We start from the raw sequence: 24,074 nt of genomic DNA, 5'->3' as shown, positions 1-24,074 counted from the left end.
CAGGGGGGCAGAGGCAGGGAGCAGGGGGATGAGGCTGGTGGTTAGGGCAGACAACATATTGCGCATCAATGGTTCATGAAGACAACTACCCATACAAATCAGCAACTGCCCCCACTCACATGTGAGGGAGGTGCCTGAAACTCCATGTGTGCAGATTAAACAGTGGGAGCTGATCTGAATCTTATGGATTTGTTTAGAGAGCTGTGGTAACCTTTTGGAGAGGAAAGTTACCCCTTTGGATATGGTCCTGGGACACTTTGGGAGACATTGGGGCTTTTTGAGATTGTTAAAAGTAGACCTGATTGCGTGTAAAAGAGCACAAACTTATTGGAACTGTAAAAAAACTGTCACAGTTTCAAAGAACTGTCAAGCTGTCAAAGAAATGTCAAAGCTGCTAAAGAACTGTCAAAACTCATTGGAATTGCCAAAACGTATTGGAACTGCCAAAGCTGTCAGGTGATTTAACTCTGTTAGGCTTTATTTTTATATATGGAGTTTTTTAAAAAGTGCTTGTTATTTCACTCTATTGTTTTAAAACTGAGGATTATCATTATAGAATCTGTGCTGTATGACTGGGTTTACAAACCAACATCAGTATAGGGGGGTGCCTATATTTTGTTTGGTTTTCAGCTTCAAGTGATTAGAGAATAGAAATATTTATTTTACTAGCAAATTGAGTATTTAAGTGAAATGTTTGTTTTCATAAGTAAAAGGAATTTCAACATATTGAATGTTTTTGAATCAGTGAGTGCTTTTTAATAGTGAGGTTCTCAGTAGACATATGGCTTCTGAGGTGAGTTGGCATTCAGATATTATAAGGGCAATGGGGGTTGTGTGGGGGGCATGAGTTAGCACTAAATTGGCATGGAGCTATAAAGGGTTATGAGTGTGTGTAGGGGGTATGGGCAGGCATGGGGATATGATGAGGCACTGGGGATAGGTAGAGTATAGGATGGCAAAGGGGTCCTGAGAGGGCATAGATTAGCATGGGAAGTGTGTGGAGGAGGAGTGGGGTTGAAGATTTTTTTTGTTGAAGTTACTTAAGAATTGAATAAATCAGAGGCACCGAGACAAGCCTGGTGCCTGGTTCTGGGGGTGCCCTGCCTGATTCCAAATTCAACCCAGAACAGAAACCCAACCTTCTGGGTCTCTTTTTCTTGGGTCAGGTTCAAGGAGTTGGGAAATGTCCCAATTCTGATCATCCAATTCAGGAGTGAAAATCCCGGCTTGTATTTCTCTCTCCACAGACACTGCCAGCTCTGCTGAATATTTCCAGCACTTTCTGTCTTTATTTTATTCTTTGACTTCCCTACATATCAAATTAGGTGGACAATGAGGTTGATCAGTATTCAGCTCCGTGAAGCCAGTTTGAACTCGGATCAATCCCAGCAATCTGACCCACTCAGAGATCTCCATAGGGCTTGTTCTGATGACCAGGCTACCATTTATTGTCCATCCGCAGTTAGTGATGCTGCAAAGCGTCTTACTGAGCCACTTTAGAGGCAGCTTAAGCATCGGTGTGAGATTGGAGTCACCTGTAGCTCCAGGTTGAGTTCACGTGAGAGTTTCCCTCCCCCAAAGGATGTTAATGAACCAGTTGCGAATTCAACAAGCAAATTATAAGACCCTTGCTGGACCCCCCACTTGGAGTACTGTGCGCAGTTCTGGTCGCCTCACTACAAGGAGGATGTGGAAGCTATTGAGAGGGTGCAGAGGAGAGTTACAAGGATGTTGCCTAGATTGGGAGGCATGCCTTATGAGGATAGGTTGAGGGAGCTGGGACTCTCCTCCCTGGAGAGACGAAGGTTGAGAGGCGACCTGATAGAGGTTTATAAAATGTTGAGAGGAATAGATAGGGTGGATTCTCAGAGGCTATTTCCCAGGGCTGAAATGGTCGCTACGAGAGGGCACAGGTTTAAGGTGCTGGGGAGCAAGTACAGAGGAGATGTCAGGGGAAAGTTTTTCACTCAGAGGGTGGTGAGTGAGTGGAATCAGCTGACGTCGGTGGTGGTGGAGGCGAACTCGCTGGGGTCTTTTAAGAGACTTCTGGATGAGTACATGGGATCTAATGGGATGAGAGTTATAGATAGACCTGGTAAGTATGGATATGATCAGCGCAACTTATGGGCTGAAGGGCCTGTTGCTGCTGTAGTGTTCTATGTTGTATTGACGGTCACAGGAATTAACTCCAGCCTTTCAGTTACTGAATTCAAATTCTGGAACTGCAATTCTGCAATCAGAGCTCACATTCTCTGGACTATTAGTCCAGGCTCCTGGCTCCAGGACTAAACTACAACATCATCATCAACACTTCAAGAGACAGTGCAGAGCCAGAGACCCCCAACACAACAGGCTCAGAAAATAACAGCTGTCCTAATTTTCCACCCTGTTATATTTTTGGTTAGTCTGAGACAACTTCTGCAGGTGACTGAGTGCACACTCCACGGAGCAAACCAATCCCATCCATGTTCAACCATCACACAGTTCAAATCCCTACACTGTCCTCAGTGTAGGCAGTGGGACAGAGCGGAGGTCTGGGACTTTTCACTGGGACTGTGTGTGATACGGCATCACCTCCACAGAATGGAAAAGTTTTAAAAACTGTCAGGCATTTTGGAAAGTGAGGTACATTGTGGGTCATTTTGGTTCCAAGGTTCAGGAAGTGTAAGTTGGGATAATTTGGGACTTGCATCTTGGGATAACTTGTTTGTTTTCCTTCTGAAGGTTGTCTCCTGATCAATGATAACAGTACCATTTCTACCAATTTCAAACTTGTGTCTCACTCTCACAGAAACACTCTCTCCCTCCCTGCCCAGTGTAAAAGTTTGCAGACATGTTAAAACACACACATTTCTCTCTCAACTCAGAATCTTTGGCCACCAAACTGAATTTGGGAGCCACATACACACACAGTGACTCGGATATCAGGCATATGGTCCAGTCTAAGTCTAATTAGGGGCATCGTCCAAATCTCCTTTCTGTCTTAGTTCCTGCCACCAATCTGCAAGGATGTCTTCTTCGTAATCCCCGTCCCCCTCAAACTCTTCATCAGTTATTTCCGCCTCACTGTGGAAAACCGTCTCATCCGACACTTCCGCCTATCAATAGGAAGATAGGAAGGTGAGCGTTATTTGTAACAGACACACTCAATGCAACAGAAATGACAGAAAGACTTAACATGGAGGTAAATGGAAAGTGTGAAGAGCAATGGAAAGCTGGGGGAAATATTCCAAGTAATTCCAGACAAAATAGGTGTGGGATTAGGAAGATTGTATTCCTATGGGTGGCACGGTAGCACAATGGTTGGCACTGCTGCTTCTCAGCGCCAGGGACCTGGGTTCAATTCCTGGCTTGGGTCACTATCTGTGTGGAATTTGCACGTTCTCCCCGTGTCTGCATGGGTTTCCTCCGGGTGCTCCAGTTTCCTCCCACATTCTGAAACACGTGCTGGTTAGGTCCACTGACCCAAACAGGCGCTGGAGTGTGGTGACTGGAGGAATTTAACAGTAACTTCATTGCAGTGTTAATATAAGCCTTCCTTTTGACTAATAAATAGATAAACTTTATTATAGCTTTCACAACATCACAATCTGTTTCACGGCCAATGAATGACTTTGTGAAATATTGTCATGTTCGAAATACAGTGCATGCATAGACATCTCACAAAGCATCAGTGTGAAAATGACCTGATAATGTGTTTGGAGTGATGTTTGTTGGTGAATAAATATTGATCAGGACATCAGAGAGAACTCCTCTCCTTCAAAATAGTGCCACAGGATCTTTAACAGCTATTTGAGAGAGAAAGTAGGGCCTTGGTTCAATGTTTCATCAACAAGGCTGCACCTCTGGCAGTGCAGCACTGCCTCAGTACTGACCCTCTAATAGTAAGTGACTGGAAAATGTTAACAGACTTTAATGTTTGTCTTGTATTTTTCTGAGTTTAGGAGATCTCGTTAAGGTATTTAAAATGTTAATAGGATTTGATAGGGGAAGGTACAGAAAAACTTTATTCTTTGATGAGAGAATGCACCACAATTTCTGTCTAGTCCATCACATAGACCAGCCTCCCATCCATTGACTCTATCTACATTTCCCGCTGCCTTGGAAAAGCAGCCAGCATAATTAAGGACTCCACGCACCCCGGACATTCTCTCTTCCACCTTCTTCCGTTGGGAAAAAGATACAAAAGTCTGAGGTCACATACCGACCGACTCAAGAACAGCTTCTTCCCTGCTGCTGCCAGACTTTTGAATGGACTTACCTCGCATTAAGTTGATCTTTCTCTGCATCCTAGCTATAACTGTAACACTACATTCTGCACTCTCTCATTTCCCTCTCCACGTGTACTCTATGAACAGTATGCTTTGTCTGTATAGTGTGCAAGAATCAATACTTTTCACAATATGCCAACACATGTGACAATAATAATTAAATCAAAAATACAAACTTAAACTAGTTAAGATGTTTGGGTGAATTTTGGGAGCATTTTTTTCGAAAAAGTTGTGGAAATCTCCAACTCTCTCTCCCAAAAGGCTGGGGATCAACATGGAAATCTGTAAATTTTTGGTGAGGAACGATACCAATTGATATGAAGCTTTGGTGGGGTTGAATCAGGCAGAATCCAACTGAACGGTGGAACAGACTCAAAGGGCTGGCTGGCCTTCTCCGGCACCTGGAGCTAGCAAAGCCCGTGATAAATCTCCCAATTCAGAATCACAGATCCCAAAACTCACTTCATCATCTGACTGCAAATAGGTGTCTGCGAATTCCAGTAACTGATTCTGTAGCTGGGTCTGGTTATAATACTGGTGAGCATCCTGCAAACAGGAGGAAAAGAACAGAATTATTACAGAAATGACCAACAACCAACTCCAAACATCAACAACTTCTGAAAAGGATCAGTAACTGACCCGGTTCATCACTAATGACCCTGGGCTTTCTAAGCAGAAATGGATTATTAAAACAGCAGAGTTACACTGAAGCTTTGAAAACTGCACGTTTGTCCTTTGCTGGAGAATTGTGTTCAATTCTGAGCAGCTCTCTATGGGGAGGTTGACGAGAAGCACATGGGGGGGTGAGGGGATGGGGGGGGTGGGGGCAGGGGCCATGTAAAGGTCTGTTGACCTTGGGAAAATTTTCCTGTATTGTTTGGAAAATCTCACTCTGAGTGTGGGATGAGACAGTTTCCTGTGAGGAACATTTGGGCAGAATGGGTCTATTCTCCCCGAAATTTAGATAATGAGAAGGAGATGATCTTGTTGAAATGTATAAAATTCCTGGAGGGCTTGACAGGGTAGATGCTGAGTGACCTTTCCCCTGATTGGAGAGTCGACAACGAGGGGTCGTTTAGGGCTGAGATGAGAAGAAATGTCTTCATACGGCGGGGGGGGGGGGAGGGATATATAGGGTGAGACATGGGGGAGGGTCTGGATTTGCCGCGGGGGGGCGGGGAGGAGTTGGGAGATTCCCCAAAGCAACACTGGGCTATCCCCAAATCCCATGGGGAGTCATGGCCCAATATCCGTCATCAGTCATGTGTCAGTGAGACTCCCCCTCCAACTCCGACATTTGTGGATTCAAATCTCACTCCAGAATTGGGGAGATAATCCTGTGACAGTCCAGTGCAACAAGAGGGAGCACGGGGCTGGTGCAGGGAGTGTGGGGTGGCACAAGGACACAGTGATTAGCACTGCTGCCTCACAGCGCCAGGGAACCAGGTTCAATTCCAGCCTGAGGTCACTGTGTGAAGTTTACACGTTCTCCCCGTGTCTGTGTGGGTTTCCTCTGGGTGCTCCAGTTTCCTCCCACAGTCCAAAGATGTGCGGATTGGGTGGATAAAACCAAAATACTGCGGATGCTGGAATCTGAAGTCAAAAGAGAAAACTCTGGAAAAATCTCAGCAGGTCTGGCAGCATCTGTGGAGAGAAACAAGCTGATACTTCGAGTCCTGATGATCCTTTATCCTTTAACAAGGGATCATTTGGACTCGAAACATCAGCTCTTTCTCTCCACAGATGCTGCCAGACTGTTGAGATTTTCCAGCTTTTTCTCTTTTGGTTACAGGTTCGGTGGATTGGCCATGCTAAATTAACCCTTCGTTAAGAATCATGGAATCCCTACAGTGCAGAAGGAGCCATTCGGCCCATTGAGTCTGTACTAACCACAATCCCACCCAGGCTCTATTCCTGTAACCACACACATTTACCCTGCTAATCCCCCTGACACTAGGGTCAATTTAGCATGGCCAATCAACTTAACCCACACATCTTTGGACTGTGGGAGAAAACCGGAGGAGCCGGAGGGTCCAAAGGTGTGTAGATGAGATGGATTAGCCACGGTAAATGTGTGGGGTTACAGCATAAGATGGGGGAGAGGGCCTGACTCTATCAGAGAGTCAGAGCAGACTGGGTGGGCTGAATGACCCCTGTCTGCACTGTAGGGGTTCTATGGGGTGGGTGCTGGGCTGGAGGAGGTGGTGTATCTCTGATGGGTTAAACCGGATCACTGTTTGCTCTGTCAGGTGGATGTAAACAATCCCACAGCCACTCCCCAGTGTCCTGGTGAATACTGATCCCTGGATCATCACCAGATACACACGACCTTGCTTCCTGATCGCTGCCTGTGGGAATTAGCACAAACTGGCTGATTTTCCCCCATGATAATCATGACAGCATTTCAGAAACACGTCACTGAATATCAACCGCTTCATGATAATCCATTGTTGTGGAAGGTGCTATAGAAATGCAAATTATTTCCCTCTTAACCTGAACCATGGGAGAAAGCAGACAGCGCTTTGGTTTAACATTTTGTCATTCCCTCGGCACTGACCCTCCGACAGTGCGGCGCTCCCTCAGCACTGACCCTCCGACAGTGCGGCGCTCCCTCAGCACTGACCCTCCGACAGTGCGGCGCTCCCTCAGCACTGACCCTCCGACAGTGCGGCGCTCCCTCAGCACTGACCCTCCGACAGTGCGGCGCTCCCTCAGCACTGACCCTCCGACAGTGCGGCGCTCCCTCAGCACTGACCCTCCGACAGTGCGGCGCTCCCTCAGCACTGACCCTCCGACAGTGCGGCGCTCCCTCAGCACTGACCCTCCGACAGTGCGGCGCTCCCTCGGCACTGACCCTCCGACAGTGCGGCGCTCCCTCGGCACTGACCCTCCGACAGTGCGGCGCTCCCTCGGCACTGACCCTCCGACAGTGCGGCGCTCCCTCGGCACTGACCCTCCGACAGTGCGGCGCTCCCTCGGCACTGACCCTCCGACAGTGCGGCGCTCCCTCGGCACTGACCCTCCGACAGTGCGGCGCTCCCTCGGCACTGACCCTCCGACAGTGCGGCGCTCCCTCGGCACTGACCCTCCGACAGTGCGGCGCTCCCTCGGCACTGACCCTCCGACAGTGCGGCGCTCCCTCGGCACTGACCCTCCGACAGTGCGGCGCTCCCTCGGCACTGACCCTCCGACAGTGCGGCGCTCCCTCGGCACTGACCCTCCGACAGTGCGGCGCTCCCTCGGCACTGACCCTCCGACAGTGCGGCGCTCCCTCGGCACTGACCCTCCGACAGTGCGGCGCTCCCTCGGCACTGACCCTCCGACAGTGCGGCGCTCCCTCGGCACTGACCCTCCGACAGTGCGGCGCTCCCTCGGCACTGACCCTCCGACAGTGCGGCGCTCCCTCGGCACTGACCCTCCGACAGTGCGGCGCTCCCTCGGCACTGACCCTCCGACAGTGCGGCGCTCCCTCGGCACTGACCCTCCGACAGTGCGGCGCTCCCTCGGCACTGACCCTCCGACAGTGCGGCGCTCCCTCGGCACTGACCCTCCGACAGTGCGGCGCTCCCTCGGCACTGACCCTCCGACAGTGCGGCGCTCCCTCGGCACTGACCCTCCGACAGTGCGGCGCTCCCTCGGCACTGACCCTCCGACAGTGCGGCGCTCCCTCGGCACTGACCCTCCGACAGTGCGGCGCTCCCTCGGCACTGACCCTCCGACAGTGCGGCGCTCCCTCGGCACTGACCCTCCGACAGTGCGGCGCTCCCTCGGCACTGACCCTCCGACAGTGCGGCGCTCCCTCGGCACTGACCCTCCGACAGTGCGGCGCTCCCTCGGCACTGACCCTCCGACAGTGCGGCGCTCCCTCGGCACTCCCTCGGCACTGACCCTCTGACAGTGCGGCGCTCCCTCAGCACTGACCCTCCGACAGTGCGGCGCTCCCTCAGCACTGACCCTCCGACAGTGCGGCGCTCCCTCAGCACTGACCCTCCGACAGTGCGGCGCTCCCTCAGCACTGACCCTCCGACAGTGCGGCGCTCCCTCAGCACTGACCCTCCGACAGTGCGGCGCTCCCTCAGCACTGACCCTCCGACAGTGCGGCGCTCCCTCAGCACTGACCCTCCGACAGTGCGGCGCTCCCTCAGCACTGACCCTCCGACAGTGCGGCGCTCCCTCAGCACTGACCCTCCGACAGTGCGGCGCTCCCTCAGCACTGACCCTCCGACAGTGCGGCGCTCCCTCAGCACTGACCCTCCGACAGTGCGGCGCTCCCTCAGCACTGACCCTCCGACAGTGCGGCGCTCCCTCAGCACTGACCCTCCGACAGTGCGGCGCTCCCTCAGCACTGACCCTCCGACAGTGCGGCGCTCCCTCAGCACTGACCCTCCGACAGTGCGGCGCTCCCTCAGCACTGACCCTCCGACAGTGCGGCGCTCCCTCAGCACTGACCCTCCGACAGTGCGGCGCTCCCTCAGCACTGACCCTCCGACAGTGCGGCGCTCCCTCAGCACTGACCCTCCGACAGTGCGGCGCTCCCTCAGCACTGACCCTCCGACAGTGCGGCGCTCCCTCAGCACTGACCCTCCGACAGTGCGGCGCTCCCTCAGCACTGACCCTCCGACAGTGCGGCGCTCCCTCAGCACTGACCCTCCGACAGTGCGGCGCTCCCTCAGCACTGACCCTCCGACAGTGCGGCGCTCCCTCAGCACTGACCCTCCGACAGTGCAGCGCTCCCTCGGCACTCCCTCGGCACTGACCCTCTGACAGTGCGGCGCTCCCTCAGCACTGACCCTCCGACAGTGCGGCGCTCCCTCAGCACTGACCCTCTGACAGTGCGGCACTCCCTCAGCACTGACCCTCTGACAGTGCGGCGCTCCCTCGGCACTGACCCTCTGACAGTGCGGCACTCCCTCGGCACTGACCCTCTGACAGTGCGGCACTCCCTCAGCACTGACCCTCCGACAGTGCGGCACTCCCTCAGTACTGACCCTCTGACAGTGCGGCGCTCCCTCGGCACTGACCCTCTGACAGTGCGGCGCTCCCTCAGTACTGCACCAAGGGTGTCAGAGGCGTAGGGTTTGAACCCCAACCTTCTTCCTCTGCAGTGAGAATTTTATTCACTGAGCCACAGCTGAAGGTGGATCTGAACAGTACAATGATGAGTACAGCAGTGTGTCTCACAGGTGATTCAGCTTCTATGGGGGTGGGGGTGATGGAAGTGATGATATAGCCTTGATGTACAGCCTCCATGAGATAGTGTCCATCGGAGGCTGAGGAAGTGGGGCAAAGCTTCGTACTCACAGAGCGAGGTTGGAAATCTTCCTCCTGTAAACCCCACTGCTCACGGTAAAAGCGATAATACACCAGGTTCTGCTGCATGATTTCATCTTTTGGATCAAACAGCATGTAGGTCGCTACACAGGGCACTGCATTCTTAATATCATTCACTGTGTGCAAAAAGACAAGAATAAACTCCCATTAAAAGAAAACCAAACACTGAGGAAATCTGAATTAAACACAGACATTGCTGAATATTCGCACAGAGCTGCCAAAGGATCAGACCTTGGGACAGATTCCACGGTAGAAATATTCACCCCAGGACCTGGCGCAGAAAAGCCAACCCCAGCCGTCTCCATCCCTGATTGAATCAGGAGCAGTTGGGGAGGCAATGGATCCTTCAGCTTTTCCCAACCGATTACAGCCCCTTTCCCCGTTCCCCCACACAACTTTTTGAACTGCTTCCCTTTGCAGGGGTTTGATGCAGAATGACCACTTCAGAAAGTAAAGATTTGAGCACATTGGTGTCATGTGTAGGTCAAACAGATCAAATAAAGATGGCAGGTTTCCTACCCTGAACCATTAGTGAACCACTGAGGTTTTTCCAACAATCTGACAGCTTTGTGGTTATTTTACGAGACCCGTTTGTCTTTGAGCTGAATTCAAATTCTCAAATCGCCCTGAATTCTCCTTCTCTGTGAAGGATTAGTCCAAGTTCCTGGATTATTGATCAAGTAACAAAACCACCACACCATCATCCCCTACAGTCTCTTGCTGGGAAATAACTCCTTAAAGCACTGCAGAGTATGTTCTTTATTTCAAAATATTGATGTTCTCCCTTTAACTGGGAGAAGACACCACAGGTTTGAGCCACCACAGGGTAATCGCTCAACACATTACAACACCTCCAAAGTAAACAGCATCTGTGAAAGAGATTGAAGAAAACCAGTAAAAGCACAAACACTGGGAGAGACACACGAGTAGCAGCAGCCTGTCTCTGCCTGGTGTTTTCACTGTAGGAGGAGATGGACTGAGCCAGGGGTTAGAGGCAGAGACAGGTTGTGCTGCAGTGCTGGAGGACCCACTGAGAGAAACTCTATGGACACAACAGGAAATAGCAGGAGGCAGTCAATGCAACACAGCCTTGAGCCGAGGTGGCATGGGAACGGAGTGAGGGTCACTCACTCCCACACAAAGAAACTCATACAAACTTACATCAATTATACAGTCACGAAATAGCATGGTTAGAAATAGATAGGGGGAACACAGGCAAGAACCGAGAGAGAGAAAGGTGCATCTACAGTCAGATTGGCAATAACATGCACTTAGAAACAGAGAAAGCCAGAATCTAGATAGAGAGTGAGGCAAGAGACAAATAAGTAGAAACAAGTTAAACTAATAAAGGGAACAAGGTTGTTCTGTAATCTTCTAGAGATGGTGCTGTGTGTGTCTGTGTGTGAGAGAGAGAGGAAGTGGGAGTCGTGTATGTCTTTCTATGTCCGTCTGCACACACGCAAGTGTGCATCCGGCAACGTTGCTCTGTGTCTACCTGGTGGTCAATGTACATAAACAAGTATACTTACATTTGTAGTACGCAAACTGTAAATAATGGTACATGGTCGCAACAAACTTCTCCACAAAAAATCCCCCAACATTGGGAGTTAGATTCTGTTCACATTTGACTTTGCATTTCAGTGTTTCCACGTAGTAATCTGTGGACAGAGAATCACAGATTATAGGAAATATCTCAACACTTGCCTGATGCAGGATTAAAGCCACAAGGAAAACATGTGGAACCAGGTACATTTCTGCGTCTAAAGCGACTGGCATTCCGTTGGAGATATTTTACAGGTCAAAGGAGATAGAGTCATAGAGGTTTGCAGCATGGAAACAGGCCCTTCGGCCCAATTTGTTCATACTGACCTTTTTTTTCTGAAATCCCTAAACTAATCCTAATTACCTGCATTTGGCCTAGATCCCTCCATATCCGTTGTACCCATGTGATATCTAAAAGATATTTTAAAAGACAAAATTGTACCCACCTCAGAGTGCTCCTTTAGCCCAAGAACTATGTCTAATTTCTTCTTGAAATCAGGCAACATTTTGGCCTCAACTACATTCTGTGGTGGTGAATTCCACACATTCACCACCCTCTGGGTGAAGAAATTTCTCCTCACCTCAGTTCTAAAAAGTTTACCCCTTATCCTCAAACTATAACCCCTAGTTATGGACACCCCCACCATCAGGAACATTTTTTCGGAATCTACCCTGTCTAACCCTGTTAGAATTTTATAAGTTCCTATGAGATCCCCTCTCACTCTTCCAAACTCCAGTGAATATAATCCTAAGCGACTTAGTCTCTCCTCATATGACAAAGCTGTCATCCCAGGAATCAGCCTGGTAAACCTTCTCTGTACTCCCTTCTCACAGCTCACCCTCCCATCCAATTTTGTATCATCTGTAAATTTGGAGATTCAGTTACCTCTTCCAAATCATTAATATATAATGTTGGGGTGTGAGTACACATCCCTACAGAACTCTATCAGTCACTGATTGCCAATCAGAAAAAGACCCATTTATGCCAACTCTTTGCTTCCTATCTGTTAACCAGCTTTCTGCCCTTTGCAAGACATTACCCACAATCTCATGTGCTATAACTTTACATCAGAATCTGTTATGTGAGACTTTTGTTGAAAGCCTGCTGAATGTCTAAATAAACCACATCCACTCACTCTCCTCAGTCAATTCTACTAGTTACATCCTCAAAGAATTCCAATAGATTTTCAAGTATGATTTCCCTTTTGTAAATCCATGCTGACTGTGTCTGATTATCCCACCGCCTTCCAAATGCTGAGTTATGAAATCCTTGAGAATGGATTCTAACTACTTCCCCAGTAGTGACGTTAGGTTCACTGGTCTATAGTTCCCTGTTTTCTCTCTATCTCCCTTTTTGAATAGTGGGCTTACGTTAGCTACTCTCCAATCTGTAGGAACTATTCCAGAATCCAAAGAATTTTGGAAAATAACCACCAATGGATCTACTGTTTCCAGGGCCAGTTCCTTAAGTACTCTGGGTTGAAGATGATCAGGACCTGGAGATTTATCCACCTTCAATCCCATCAATTTCCCCAAAACTATTTCTCTGCTAACGCTGATTTCCTTCAGCTCACTAAAACATGTTTCTCTCAGCACTTCTGGTACATTATTCATGTCTTCCTTTGTGAAGACTGAAACAAAGTACAAATTTAATTCCTCAGCCATTACTTTACTCCCCTTAATGAATTCTCCCGTTTCTGACTGTAAGGGGCTACATTTGTTTTTGTCAATCTTTTTCTCTTCACATACCTATAGAAACTTTTACAGTCAGTTTTTAAGTTCCCCACTAGCTTACTTTCATACTCTATTTTCCCCTTCTTAATCAATCCCTTGGTGCTCCTTTGCTGAATTTGAAACTGCTCCCAATTTCAGGCCTATTGCTTTTTCTTGCTGATTTGTATGCTTCTTCCTTGAATCTGAGTTTCCTCCGGGTGTTCCGGTTTCCCCCCACAGTCTGAAAGACAGTTAGGGTGCACTGACCTGAACAGGTGCCGGAATGTGGCAACTAGGAGAATTTCACAGTAATTTCATTGCAGTGTTAATGTAAGCCTTACTTGTGACTAATAAATATACTTTATTTTATTTAGGTTATACAGACCAGTTACGCTGTGATACAGATCCTTCCTCCAGGTGTGACTTACCTGCCACTGCTTGGTAAAAGTCCTTGAATCCAGTCACATCACACAATTCTTCACAGCCACTGATACATTCCTGATACGCTTTGTAATACTCAGGCAGCGCATGTTCCATCTCAGTTATACTGTTGCGGAAATTCCCAATGTTATACGCCTTCACAGCCTTCAGAAACAGTGTCTACCAGAGTTAAAGAATAAAACAAGTTAGGGTTCACGTTCCCATTCTCCCCCCCCACATCCTCACATGCCACTCACTCCCTGTGCTAGTAACCTCAACTTTCTCATGGGCGCAATAACCCAGGATAGGACCTGGGATTGTGGGAGCCTTAGCACAACATTCCAGGATCAGGATGATAAAGGGACGCAGTCTTCCGGGAAGGAAATGCTGAGATCCAACATTTCCTAAGAGTAGCCAGGATTAGGAGTCACAACGGGAAATGACAAGAGAGGACTGGGCTGCATCACTCCCGGAATCAGGGTAATCTCTATGGAAGCTGCTGCTCTTCGTAACACAGTAAAAACTCTGTGAAAAGAGTTTCTGCCTCTCTGTCCCTGTGAGGTTACAAAGAGCATGATGTGGAGATGCCGGCATTGGACTGGGGTAAACACAGTAAAAACTCTGACAACACCAGGTTTAAGTCCAACCGATTTATTTGATAGTAAATTCACTAGCTTTCGGGGTTAAGCTCTTCTTCAGGTGAATGGAGAGTTCTGGCCTCAGACAGAGCACACTATCTGTAACCCCCGTGACTTGCCTGGGTTTGCAAAACCTCACTTACTGTACTGTCTGGAGACAATACACATCTCTGTAACCTGTGATCAGTGCTCCTTCCACTCACATTGTCGGCCACTTCAGGTCTTGAACAGCAGGTTAGGTGTAAAGGTTCACATTCTAATCAGTAATCTCTAAACTGTCTGTGCTTTATACGCTCTGTCTGAGGCCAGAACTCTCCATTCACCTGACAAAGAGCTTAACCCCGAAAGCTAGTGAGTTTACTATCAAATAAATCGGTTGGACTTAAACCTGGTGTTGTCAGACTTTTTACTGTGTTTACCCCAGTCCAACGCCGGCATATCCACATCATGCTCTTTGTAACCTCACAGGGACAGAGAGGCAGAGACTCTCATAGCATTGGGAAACACTTGACTATGTACATGTGCCACAGGGCTATGGATCAGGAGCTGGAATGTGGGATTAGCCTGGAAAACTCTGTCAGCCACCACACATCATGGACCTCAAATAGACATTTTATGTGCCATGGTGTTTTCCATAGTTCTCTTTCTAACTGGATAATTCAAACACAGCTATTCAACCAGGTTAGGCCTCGAGCTACCATTTCTAACTTTGTCACAGTTTACCTCATGTTCCCGAGCTTCCACATCAACCAGGTAAGTCTCAATATCAGGGATGGTTTTATAATAAGCCATCTTCTTCTGCATTGCAGCATCTTTGGGATTCTTTTGTAGGAATGTGTGAGCCGCAGCGATGGATTTCTCCAGGTTATTAACCTGTGATTAAAAACACATGTCAGAGACAGAGGGAGAGAAATTCCTAGACCTAAACACAGAAGCAGACAGGAGCTAACAGTTACAAAGGCAGCCCTCAGACCCAGTCCCAGACTCAAGCCTGAACTCCAGACAGAGCTGCAGTTAAAGAGGTACCATTATCAAAGACCCTGTTTAATTCCTGCTCTCCTACAACACACACACACAGCCCACACACCCTCACACACTTCCACTCACACCCACACACACTCCCTCATACACACTCCCACACACACACAGCCCACACACCCTCACACACTTCCACTCACACCCACACACACTCCCTCATACACACTCCCACACACACACAGCCCACACACCCTCACACACTTCCACTCACACCCACACACACTCCCACACACCCTCACACACTTCCACTCACACCCACACACACTCCCACATACACACTCCCACACACACACAGCCCACACACCCTCACACACTTCCACTCACACCCACACATACTCCCACATACACACTCCCACACACACACAACCCACACACCCTCACACACTTCCACTCACACCCACACACACTCCCACACACTCCCTCATACACACACACACAACACACACACCCCACACTCCCTCATACACCCTCCCACTCCCACACACACACTATTGATCACATGGTGAGTTTTTAACCTCGAATTCATGCTGTCACCTATTTCTACTTCTGTAACATCAGCAGACTTTGTGCCGATCTCTGATAAAACTCTCACTCAGGGTCTTATTACCTCTAACCTCAACTAGTCCAGTGCACTCCTAGTTAATCTCCCACATTCACCTGTCACACTGCATTGACTCTACACTGATTAAATTTGGATTTCTGTTAAGCAATGTCTCAAATTTAAAATTCCCATCCTTGTTTTTGAATTCCTTCATTGCCTCTCCTCTCCACACCTCTGTCATCACCTTCAGTCCCAGTATTTCTGCACTCCTCTAATTCCATCCTCTGTACATTCCTAATTTTATTCACTTCACCACTGGCACACGCGCTTCCAGCTGTCTTGCGCCCAAACCTCTGGAATTTCCTCCCTAAACCTCTCGGCCTGACTTCCCTCATTTAAAATGCTGCTTAAGACACTTCCTCTTCGCCCAAGCTTTCGTCCATCTGGCCTAACAGCTCGATACGATGTCATCATTCTTTAACGATTGCTCCTGTGAAGGGACTTGGGACATTTCATTACACGTGGAGGAATAGAAGAAGCATAAAGGTGCCATACAAATGTAAGTTGTTGTTGTTGTACCTCACGTGAAGTAAATGAAGAATGAACGTGGGACATACGACATGTGTGGCACATTGCCATCCTCAGAAACAAGGCCCAGCAACCATTGATGCCTGAACATGAGAAAGGGAAAGCCCAGTTCTGATGAAGGGACTAATCCAGTTTCTGTACAGTCACTGACGGATGGATGGGATTAGTCAAGAACTCCCCCAGAGCTTTCGCCCAAGGCTCAGTAAACAGGATCTCTGTACAGTTACAGTGTGTAGCCTTTCCCTAGACGCTGAAGAAAAGGGTGCAATGAGAGTCCTTTAGCAGATGCATCAGTGACCAGAGGACACATGAGAACTAACAAAAGCACAATTACTTTTATACAATGAGTTTTGATTTGGAAGACGCTGCCTGAATGGACGTTGGAAACAGATTCAACAATAGCTTTTAGAAGAGAATTGGAAAAATATTTGAAGGGAAAAATATCGATGAGCAATGAGCAGGGGAATGTGTCTGATTGGACGGCATCTTCAAATACAGGTATGGTGGGCTGAGTTTTAAAAGTTTATTTATTGGTGTTACAAGTAGGCTTACATTAACACTGCAATGAAGTTAATGTGAAAATCCCCTAGTTGCCACACTCCGTTACCTGTATGGATACACTGAAAGAGAATTTAGCATGGCCAACGCGCCTAACCAGCATGCCTTTCAGACTGCGGGAGGAAACCGGAGCATTCGGAGAAAACCCACACAGACACGGGGAGAATGTGCAGTCTCCACACAGTCAGTGACCCGAGCCAGGAATCGAACCCGGGTCCCTGGCGCCACGAGGCAGCAGTGCTAACCACTGAATGGACTCTTCTATTACTGTGTGTCTTCTGATCCATCTACAACTGTTCCAAATCCTTTCTTGGAGATTCTGCAAGAACAAAAATGACTTCATTCCATGAATAAAAGGTAAGGAAATAAGAGAGAATATCTAGAGACCAATGACATCAGTCGATTGCAGACAGCTGTCGATCCAATCATCTGGATTGTAACCGCAGTGAGAATCTCCCCGAGGAAACCCAACGGGAGACAGAACCAGACAACGGGAACTGTATCCAAAACCACTGAAAACCATGGATCAATTTCCAAATTCACAAAGTTTAGGAAGGTGCTGGCAGCAGAGATTCAGCTCCGGGGATTTTGGAAAGAGAATTAGAAACTTCCTCTGTTCTATTCCTGATGATCTGAGCAGATTAGTTTCATTAAAAGCATGACTGGATCTCGGGACGATTCTCAGCCTCGTCAATCATTTTCAAAAAGGAAATGGGTAAGTGTTGGAGAAAGGAAAACTACATCATTCATTTAGAAAGGTGCTGGGGAGATGGGTTTGTAGGAACAGCTCTCTGAGAGAGCTAGCAGAGGCAGCTGTGAATGGCCTCCCTCTACCAAGTTCATCCACGACCCCAATGACTGAGACCAACCCCTGGAAACACTATTTACAGTCACAGAGTTGTTACAGAGCAGAAGGAGGCCATTTGGCTTTCCTAAAGAGTATCTTGACTGACCGCTGTTCCCCTGCCTTTTCCCTCGTATTCCTGAACTTTGTTTCTGTTCAAATAATCATCTAACGCCCTATTGACTGGCTCGACTGAGCCTGCCTCCATCACATTCCCGATTCTTTCACAAGCCGGACCAGTTTCTCCCGATCGGCTCTGTCCAGCCCCCTTGTGATTTTGAACATTTCTATCAATTCTCCTCTTAGCCTTTTTCCCTCCAAGGAGAACAATCCCGACCTCTCCAATTTATCCTCATAACTGAAGTTTCCCATGCCTGGAACACTTCATAACTTCACCCCCTCCCTATCTCTATAATCTCTTCCCGCCTTACAACTCTCTGAGATTTCTGCGCTCCTGTAACTTTGAAGCATTGCTGATGTTAATCACTCTACCACTAGCCACCTGCCTTCGACTGCCTGGGCCTAAACTTTGGAATTCCGTCCCTAAATGTCTCTGTTTCTGCCTCCGTCTTTAATAGTTCTTTTTAAAAATTAGTTTATGGGATGCGGACATTAGTGCAGTCTGGGTGCTGTAGGTACACCCACAGTGCTGTTAGGGAGGGAGTTCCAGGATTTTGTCCCAGAGACAGTGAAGGAACAGTGATATATTTCCAAGCCAGGATGGTGAGTGGCTTGAAGAGGAAATTGCAAGTAGTGGTGTTCTCATGTGTGTTGTCCTTCTAGAAGGAAGTGGTTGTGGGTTTAGGAGGTGCTGTAGGGGGGAGCTTGATGAGTTGCTGCAGTGTATCTTGTGGACGGTACACACAGCTGTCACCGTGTGTCAGTGCTGGAGGGAGTGAATGTTTGTGGATTGGGTGCCAATCAAACGGGCTGCTTTGTCCTGGATGGCGTCAAGCTTCTTGAGTATTGTTGGAACTGAACTCATCCAGGTAAGTGGAGAGTATCCCATCACATTCCTGACCTGTAGATGGTGAATACAGTAAGAAGTCTGACAACACCAGGTTTAAGTCCAACCCCAATTTATTTGATAGTAAACTCACAAGTTTGAGGTTCCCCTCTTCGTCAGGTGAATGGAGAGTTCTGGCCTCAGACAGAGCATATAAAGCACAGACAGTTTACAGATTACTGATTAGAATGCGAATATTTACACCTAACCTGCTGTTCAAGACCTGAAGTGGCTGATAATGTGAGTGGAAGGAGCACTGATCACAGGTTAAAGAGATGTGTATTGTCTCCAGACAGTACAGTAAGTGAGGTTTTGCAAACCCAGGCAAGTCACGGGGGTGACAGATAGTGCGACATGAATCCAAGATTCCGGTTGAGGCTGTCCTCATATGTGTGGAACTTGGCTATCAGTCTCTGCTCAGCAACTCTGTGCTGTTGTGTGTCGTGAAGGCCACCTTGGAGAACGCTTACCCGAAGGTCGATGGTGGACAGGCTTTGGGGCGTCAGGCCTGTTATGGTCTATAAAATTCCTAGCATCTGGCTTTGTCTGGTAGCCACAGTATTTATATGGCTAGTCCAGGTCAGTTTCTGGCCAATGGTAATCCTGATGCCAGGTTGGTTTGATGCTGGGCCATTGCAAAGGGCATTTAACAATCAACCACATCCACATTGCCTTTTTAATTCATTCCTGGGACATGGGCATCACTGGCTGGGCCAGAATTTACTTCCCATCCCTCACTGCCCTTGTTCAGAGGGCAGCTGAGAGTCACCCACTTTGCTGTGGCTCTGGAGTCACACGTAGGCCAGACCAGGTAAGGACAGCAGATTTCCTTCCCTAAAACCCAGATAGGTTTTTCCTGATAATGGGTTTCATGGTCATCAGTAGATTCTTAATTCCAGATTTTTTTATTGAATTCAAATTCCACCATCTGCAGTGGCAGGATTCGAGCCCAGGTCCCTAGAAACATTAGCTGAGTTTCTGGTTTAATATTCTAGTGATAATACCACTGAGCCATCGCCTTCCCACACTGTTGTGGGTCTGGTGAACCAGATGGGTTTTTAATGACAGTTGGCGATAGCTTCATGCCACCATCTATCTTTATATTAAATCCCACATTCTGACCTCAACCCACATCCCAGAGCCAGGTTTCCGGGTTTAATCCCCCAGTGTTGCTGCCACTATGCCCATTCCCTCCCATCTCATTGTGTGGCTGGGTGTCAGATGTTTTTGAGGGGGTGAGCTATTAGAGATAGGATGGGGAGTTGGATCCAGACAGAATGTTCCCTCTTGCTGGGAAGAGGCCATCAGTCTCAGACAGTCACCCAGAAATGCAATGGGGAATTGAGGAGAAACTCCTTTCCCCAGAGAGGGGAGGGAAGTGGGACTCACTCCCACAGGGAGTGGCTGAGATGAAACATCCAGATATATTTAAGGGGAAGCTGGATAAACACGGGAGGGAGAGGGAATAGAGGGAGATCCTGATGGAGAAAATACAGGAGGAAGTTCAAACGAGGCACAAACGCCAGCACGGATTGTTTGGGCCGAATGGCCGGTTTCTGTGAGGGATATTCCCTGCAGTCTGAGCTGGGCTGCCTGTATGAATGAATGTGTCAGTCAGTAAAGGCCAGCCCCCGGGAGGAGCCCAGCTCAGCACCGGCAGACGTGGCATTTCCATCCAGCCCACAGCAACTTCCTAAATCAAACTGGGAATGTTACAGAGGGAACTGAGAGAGATGAGCTAATTCCCAGGGAAAACACATCGGGTACAAGAAAATTCACAATCCTGAACCAACAATCCAGAGGATTGTGTGTGTGCTTTCAAATCCAGAGGGAGGGAGAAGAGAGGGGGTGAGGGGAGGAGGGGAGGAGGGGGTGAGGGATGGGGAGAGGGTGAGAGGGGAGTGAGGGAGGAGCGGGGGGAGCGGAGCGGAAGGGCTGAGGGGGAGAGGAACGGGTGAGGGAAGGAGAGGGCGAGGGAAGGAGATTCAGAGGGAAGGAGAGGGTGAGGGAAGGAGATTCAGAGGGATGGAGGGGAGGAGAGGATGGAGACGGATAGGGAGCTGGAATAATGATTAAAGGCGCTGGGCTGTTTATCTCCGGTTGGGATTTGTATAAAAGTTCAGAGACTGGGGAGCGGGGGGTGGTATTTTCCGGAGTTCAGAGACTGGGGAGAGGGATTGAAACTTTCTCTCTTGTGGGAGTTTTACAGAAACAGTGATAGTTACTGTGGGTTTCCGGTGTTTGAATGAAGCTGAAAAGCGCAGCTTGAAGTGGCTGTGAAACTGGAAAAGAATTTGTGAAGTTTCTGTAATTTCATTCTGATCTTTCCATTGGATCACTAAAAATATTCCCCTCAACCTCCCCCCCAATAACCCCCCCTCACACACACACCCAGAGACATACACCCCCTCACACACACACACCCAGAGACATACACCCCCTCACACACACACACACCCAGAGACATACACCCCCTCACACACACACACCCCCAGAGACATACACCCCCTCACACACACACACACCCAGAGACATACACCCCCTCACACACACACACACCCAGAGACATACACCCCCCTCACACACACACACACCCAGAGACATACACCCCCTCACACACACACCCAGAGACATACACCCCCTCACACACACACACCCCCAGAGACATACACCCCCTCACACACACACACCCCCAGAGACATACACCCCCTCACACACACACACCCCCAGAGACATACACCCCCTCACACACACACACCCCCAGAGACATACACCCCCTCACACACACACACCCCCAGAGACATACACCCCCTCACACACACACACCCCCAGAGACATACACCCCCTCACACACACACACCCCCAGAGACATACACCCCCTCACACACACACACCCCCAGAGACATACACCCCCTCACACACACACACCCCCAGAGACATACACCCCCTCACACACACACACCCCCAGAGACATACACCCCCTCACACACACACACCCCCAGAGACATACACCCCCTCACACACACACACCCCCAGAGACATACACCCCCTCACACACACACACCCCCAGAGACATACACCCCCTCACACACACACACCCAGAGACATACACCCCCCTCACACACACACACCCAGAGACATACACCCCCTCATACACACACCCAGAGACATACACCGCCCCACACCCCTCCCAAACACACACACACCCAGACACACATAAAACATAGAACATTACAGCGCAGTACAGGCCCTTCGGCCCTCGATGTTGTGCTGACCTGTGAAACCAATCTAAAGCCCATCTAACCTACACTATCCCAATATCATCCATATGTTTATCCAATGACCATTTAAATGCCCTTAATGTTGGATACCCATACCCAGGCACATACGCCCCCCCTACACACACCGAAACATATACACCCCCCCACACAGACTCCTGCCCCCATCCCTCTATACACTGCCCCCACACGCAGACACTCACATCCCCCCACACATCCAGACACATACACCCCTCACACACACCCAGACAAATATACTGCCCCCCCAACACACAGACACACACACACACATACACACATGCACCCTACACACTCCCCCCAGACAGATTACAAAAGATTGTGAATGTAACCCAATCCGCAAACCAGTCTCCCATCCATTGACTCTGTCTAGACTTCCCGCTGCCCCGGCAAAGCAGCCAGAATAATTAAGAACACCCCCCCCTCTCCCCACCCCCACACACCCCACGCACCCCGGACATTCTCTCTTCCACCTTCTTCCATCGGAAAAAAGATACAAAAGTCTGAGGTCCCGTACCGACCGACTCAAGAACAGCTTCTTCCCTGCTGCTGTCAGACTTTTGAATGGACCTACCTTACATTAAGCTGATCTTTCTCTACACCCTCGCTGTGACTGTAACACTACATTCTGCACTCTCTCCTTTCCTTCTCTATGAATGGTATGCTTTGTCTATATAGTGCGCAAGAAACAATACTTTTCACTGTTAATACATGTGACAAAAAACCAAATCAAATCAAACCAAATCAAATCCCTTACACACACATCCTCCAACACCCCCCCCCCCCCCCCCCCCCCGCAGTAACAAGCTGCTGACTGTGTCCCCACATCCTGACAGTTTGCTGTGAATGGGGACATTGTTACTGTCACTCAGAGCCCGGGGCTGATCCCATTCCCCGCTTCTTACCTGGAAATAAGCTTTCTCCAGGTACCTGTAGGGGGTCCGGCTCTCAAACTGCAGCAGGGTCTCTCTCTGGGGGGAGCTGAGATTGAAGACGGGCAGGGAGTGTTTACATTTCCGGATGCAGATAGCTCGGTGTAGGATGTGGGAGAAAGCTCGCAGCTCCCCTGGGTGGGAGGTTTCCCCCTGGGCCGGGGTCAGGCTGCAGTTAGTGTTACAGTGCAACTGGCTGTCCCTCAGCAGACGGTGCACACGGAGGCTCAGTTCCAGGTACCTGATGCACTCTCTCCAGTTCTCCGCCTTGTATTGCTCCAAGGAGTAGTGGTAAGCAGAGTCCAGAGGAATCATCTCACTCTCTGGGAAACTCCGGAAACTGTACTTCTCATACTGAGCCCGGGCTAGCAGCAGCACGGCGCTGAGGAGGAGAGCTGTCCCGGGAACAGCGCAGCGCCAGCCCCGCTCCATCGCCTCCCTGCTCCTGACTGTCTGCACGTAGCTGTAAGGGAAAGCTGACATGGACAGGCTCACAGGGCCCAGGCAACAGGCAGGCTCACACAGGGTCTTAGAGCCCGCCCCCCCTCCAACATGCACCATTCCAACAGCAGATAATTGTTAAAAGGTGTTTCCTAAAGTTTAGCTTGCCCCACTCGTCAATTTTAAACAGAGCAAAACTATACTGTCCCCCATCAAACACTCCCATGAGAACATAAGAAATAGGAGCAGGATTAGGCCATCTAGCCCTTCGAGCCTGCTCTGCCATTCAATAAGATCATGGCTGATCTGAAGTGGATCAGTTCCACTTTCCCGCCCTCTCCCCATAACCCTTAATTCCCTTGTCTATCAGAAACCTATCTACCCGTGACTTAAATATATTCAGCGAGGCAGCCTCCACCACTTCAACGGGCAGAGAATTCCAGAGATTCACCACCCTTTGAGTGAAGAAGTTCCTCCTCAACTCTGATCTAAACTGTCCCCCCCCCTTATCTTGAGGCTGTGCTAGGACAGGTACAGCACGGGGTTAGATACAGAGTAAAGCTCCCTCTACACTGTCCCCCCATCAAACACTCCCAGGACAGGTACAGCACGGGGTTAGATACAGAGTAAAGCTCCCTCTACACTGTCCTCCCATCAAACACTCCCAGGACAGGTATAGCACAGGGTTAGATACAGAGTAAAGCTCCCTCTACACTGTCCTCCATCAAACACTCCCAGAACAGGTACAGCTCGGGGTTAGATACAGAGTAAAGCTCCCTCTACACTGTCCCCATCAAACACTCCCAGGACAGGTACAGCACGGGGTTAGATACAGAATAAAGCTCCCTCTACACTGACCCCATCAAACACTCCCAGGACAGGTACAGCACGGGGTTAGATACAGAGTAAAGCTCC

General features: G+C 49.2%; 1 protein-coding gene across 1 annotated transcript; it reads right to left on the bottom strand.

The window, feature by feature from the left end:
• Positions 1–1,991: 1,991 nt before the first annotated feature.
• Positions 1,992–23,193, bottom strand: LOC145359072 (cartilage-associated protein-like). The gene is made up of 7 exons (XM_080213446.1): positions 22,692–23,193; positions 14,639–14,788; positions 13,286–13,457; positions 11,132–11,260; positions 9,573–9,718; positions 4,734–4,817; positions 1,992–3,098 (listed from the first exon to the last, which is right to left on the bottom strand). The coding sequence occupies exons 1-7, from the start codon at positions 23,148–23,150 to the stop codon at positions 2,949–2,951; spliced, it is 1,290 nt and encodes a 429-aa protein (XP_080069572.1). The 5' UTR covers positions 23,151–23,193; the 3' UTR covers positions 1,992–2,948.
• Positions 23,194–24,074: the final 881 nt, after the last annotated feature.

This window comes from Carcharhinus amblyrhynchos, chromosome 27 (genome assembly GCF_965287045.1).
Source record: "Carcharhinus amblyrhynchos chromosome 27, sCarAmb.v2.hapA, whole genome shotgun sequence".
In the NCBI taxonomy this organism is placed as follows: Eukaryota; Metazoa; Chordata; class Chondrichthyes; order Carcharhiniformes; family Carcharhinidae; genus Carcharhinus; species Carcharhinus amblyrhynchos.
This window is presented reverse-complemented; position numbering and strand designations above follow the sequence as displayed.

What these genes read in the sequence shown, in the direction of transcription:
- LOC145359072 (XM_080213446.1), bottom strand. Translation starts at nt 23,150, where the DNA reads ATGGAGCGGGGCTGGCGCTGCGCTGTTCCCGGGACAGCTCTCCTCCTC. An exon ending in TGGAAGCTCGGGAACATGAG is followed by an intron (nt 13,458 to 14,638) that starts GTAAACTGTGAC and finishes TAACTCTGGTAG; the next exon opens with ACACTGTTTCTGAAGGCTGT. An exon ending in ATTTGCAGTCAGATGATGAA is followed by an intron (nt 3,099 to 4,733) that starts GTGAGTTTTGGG and finishes TCCTATTGATAG; the next exon opens with GCGGAAGTGTCGGATGAGAC.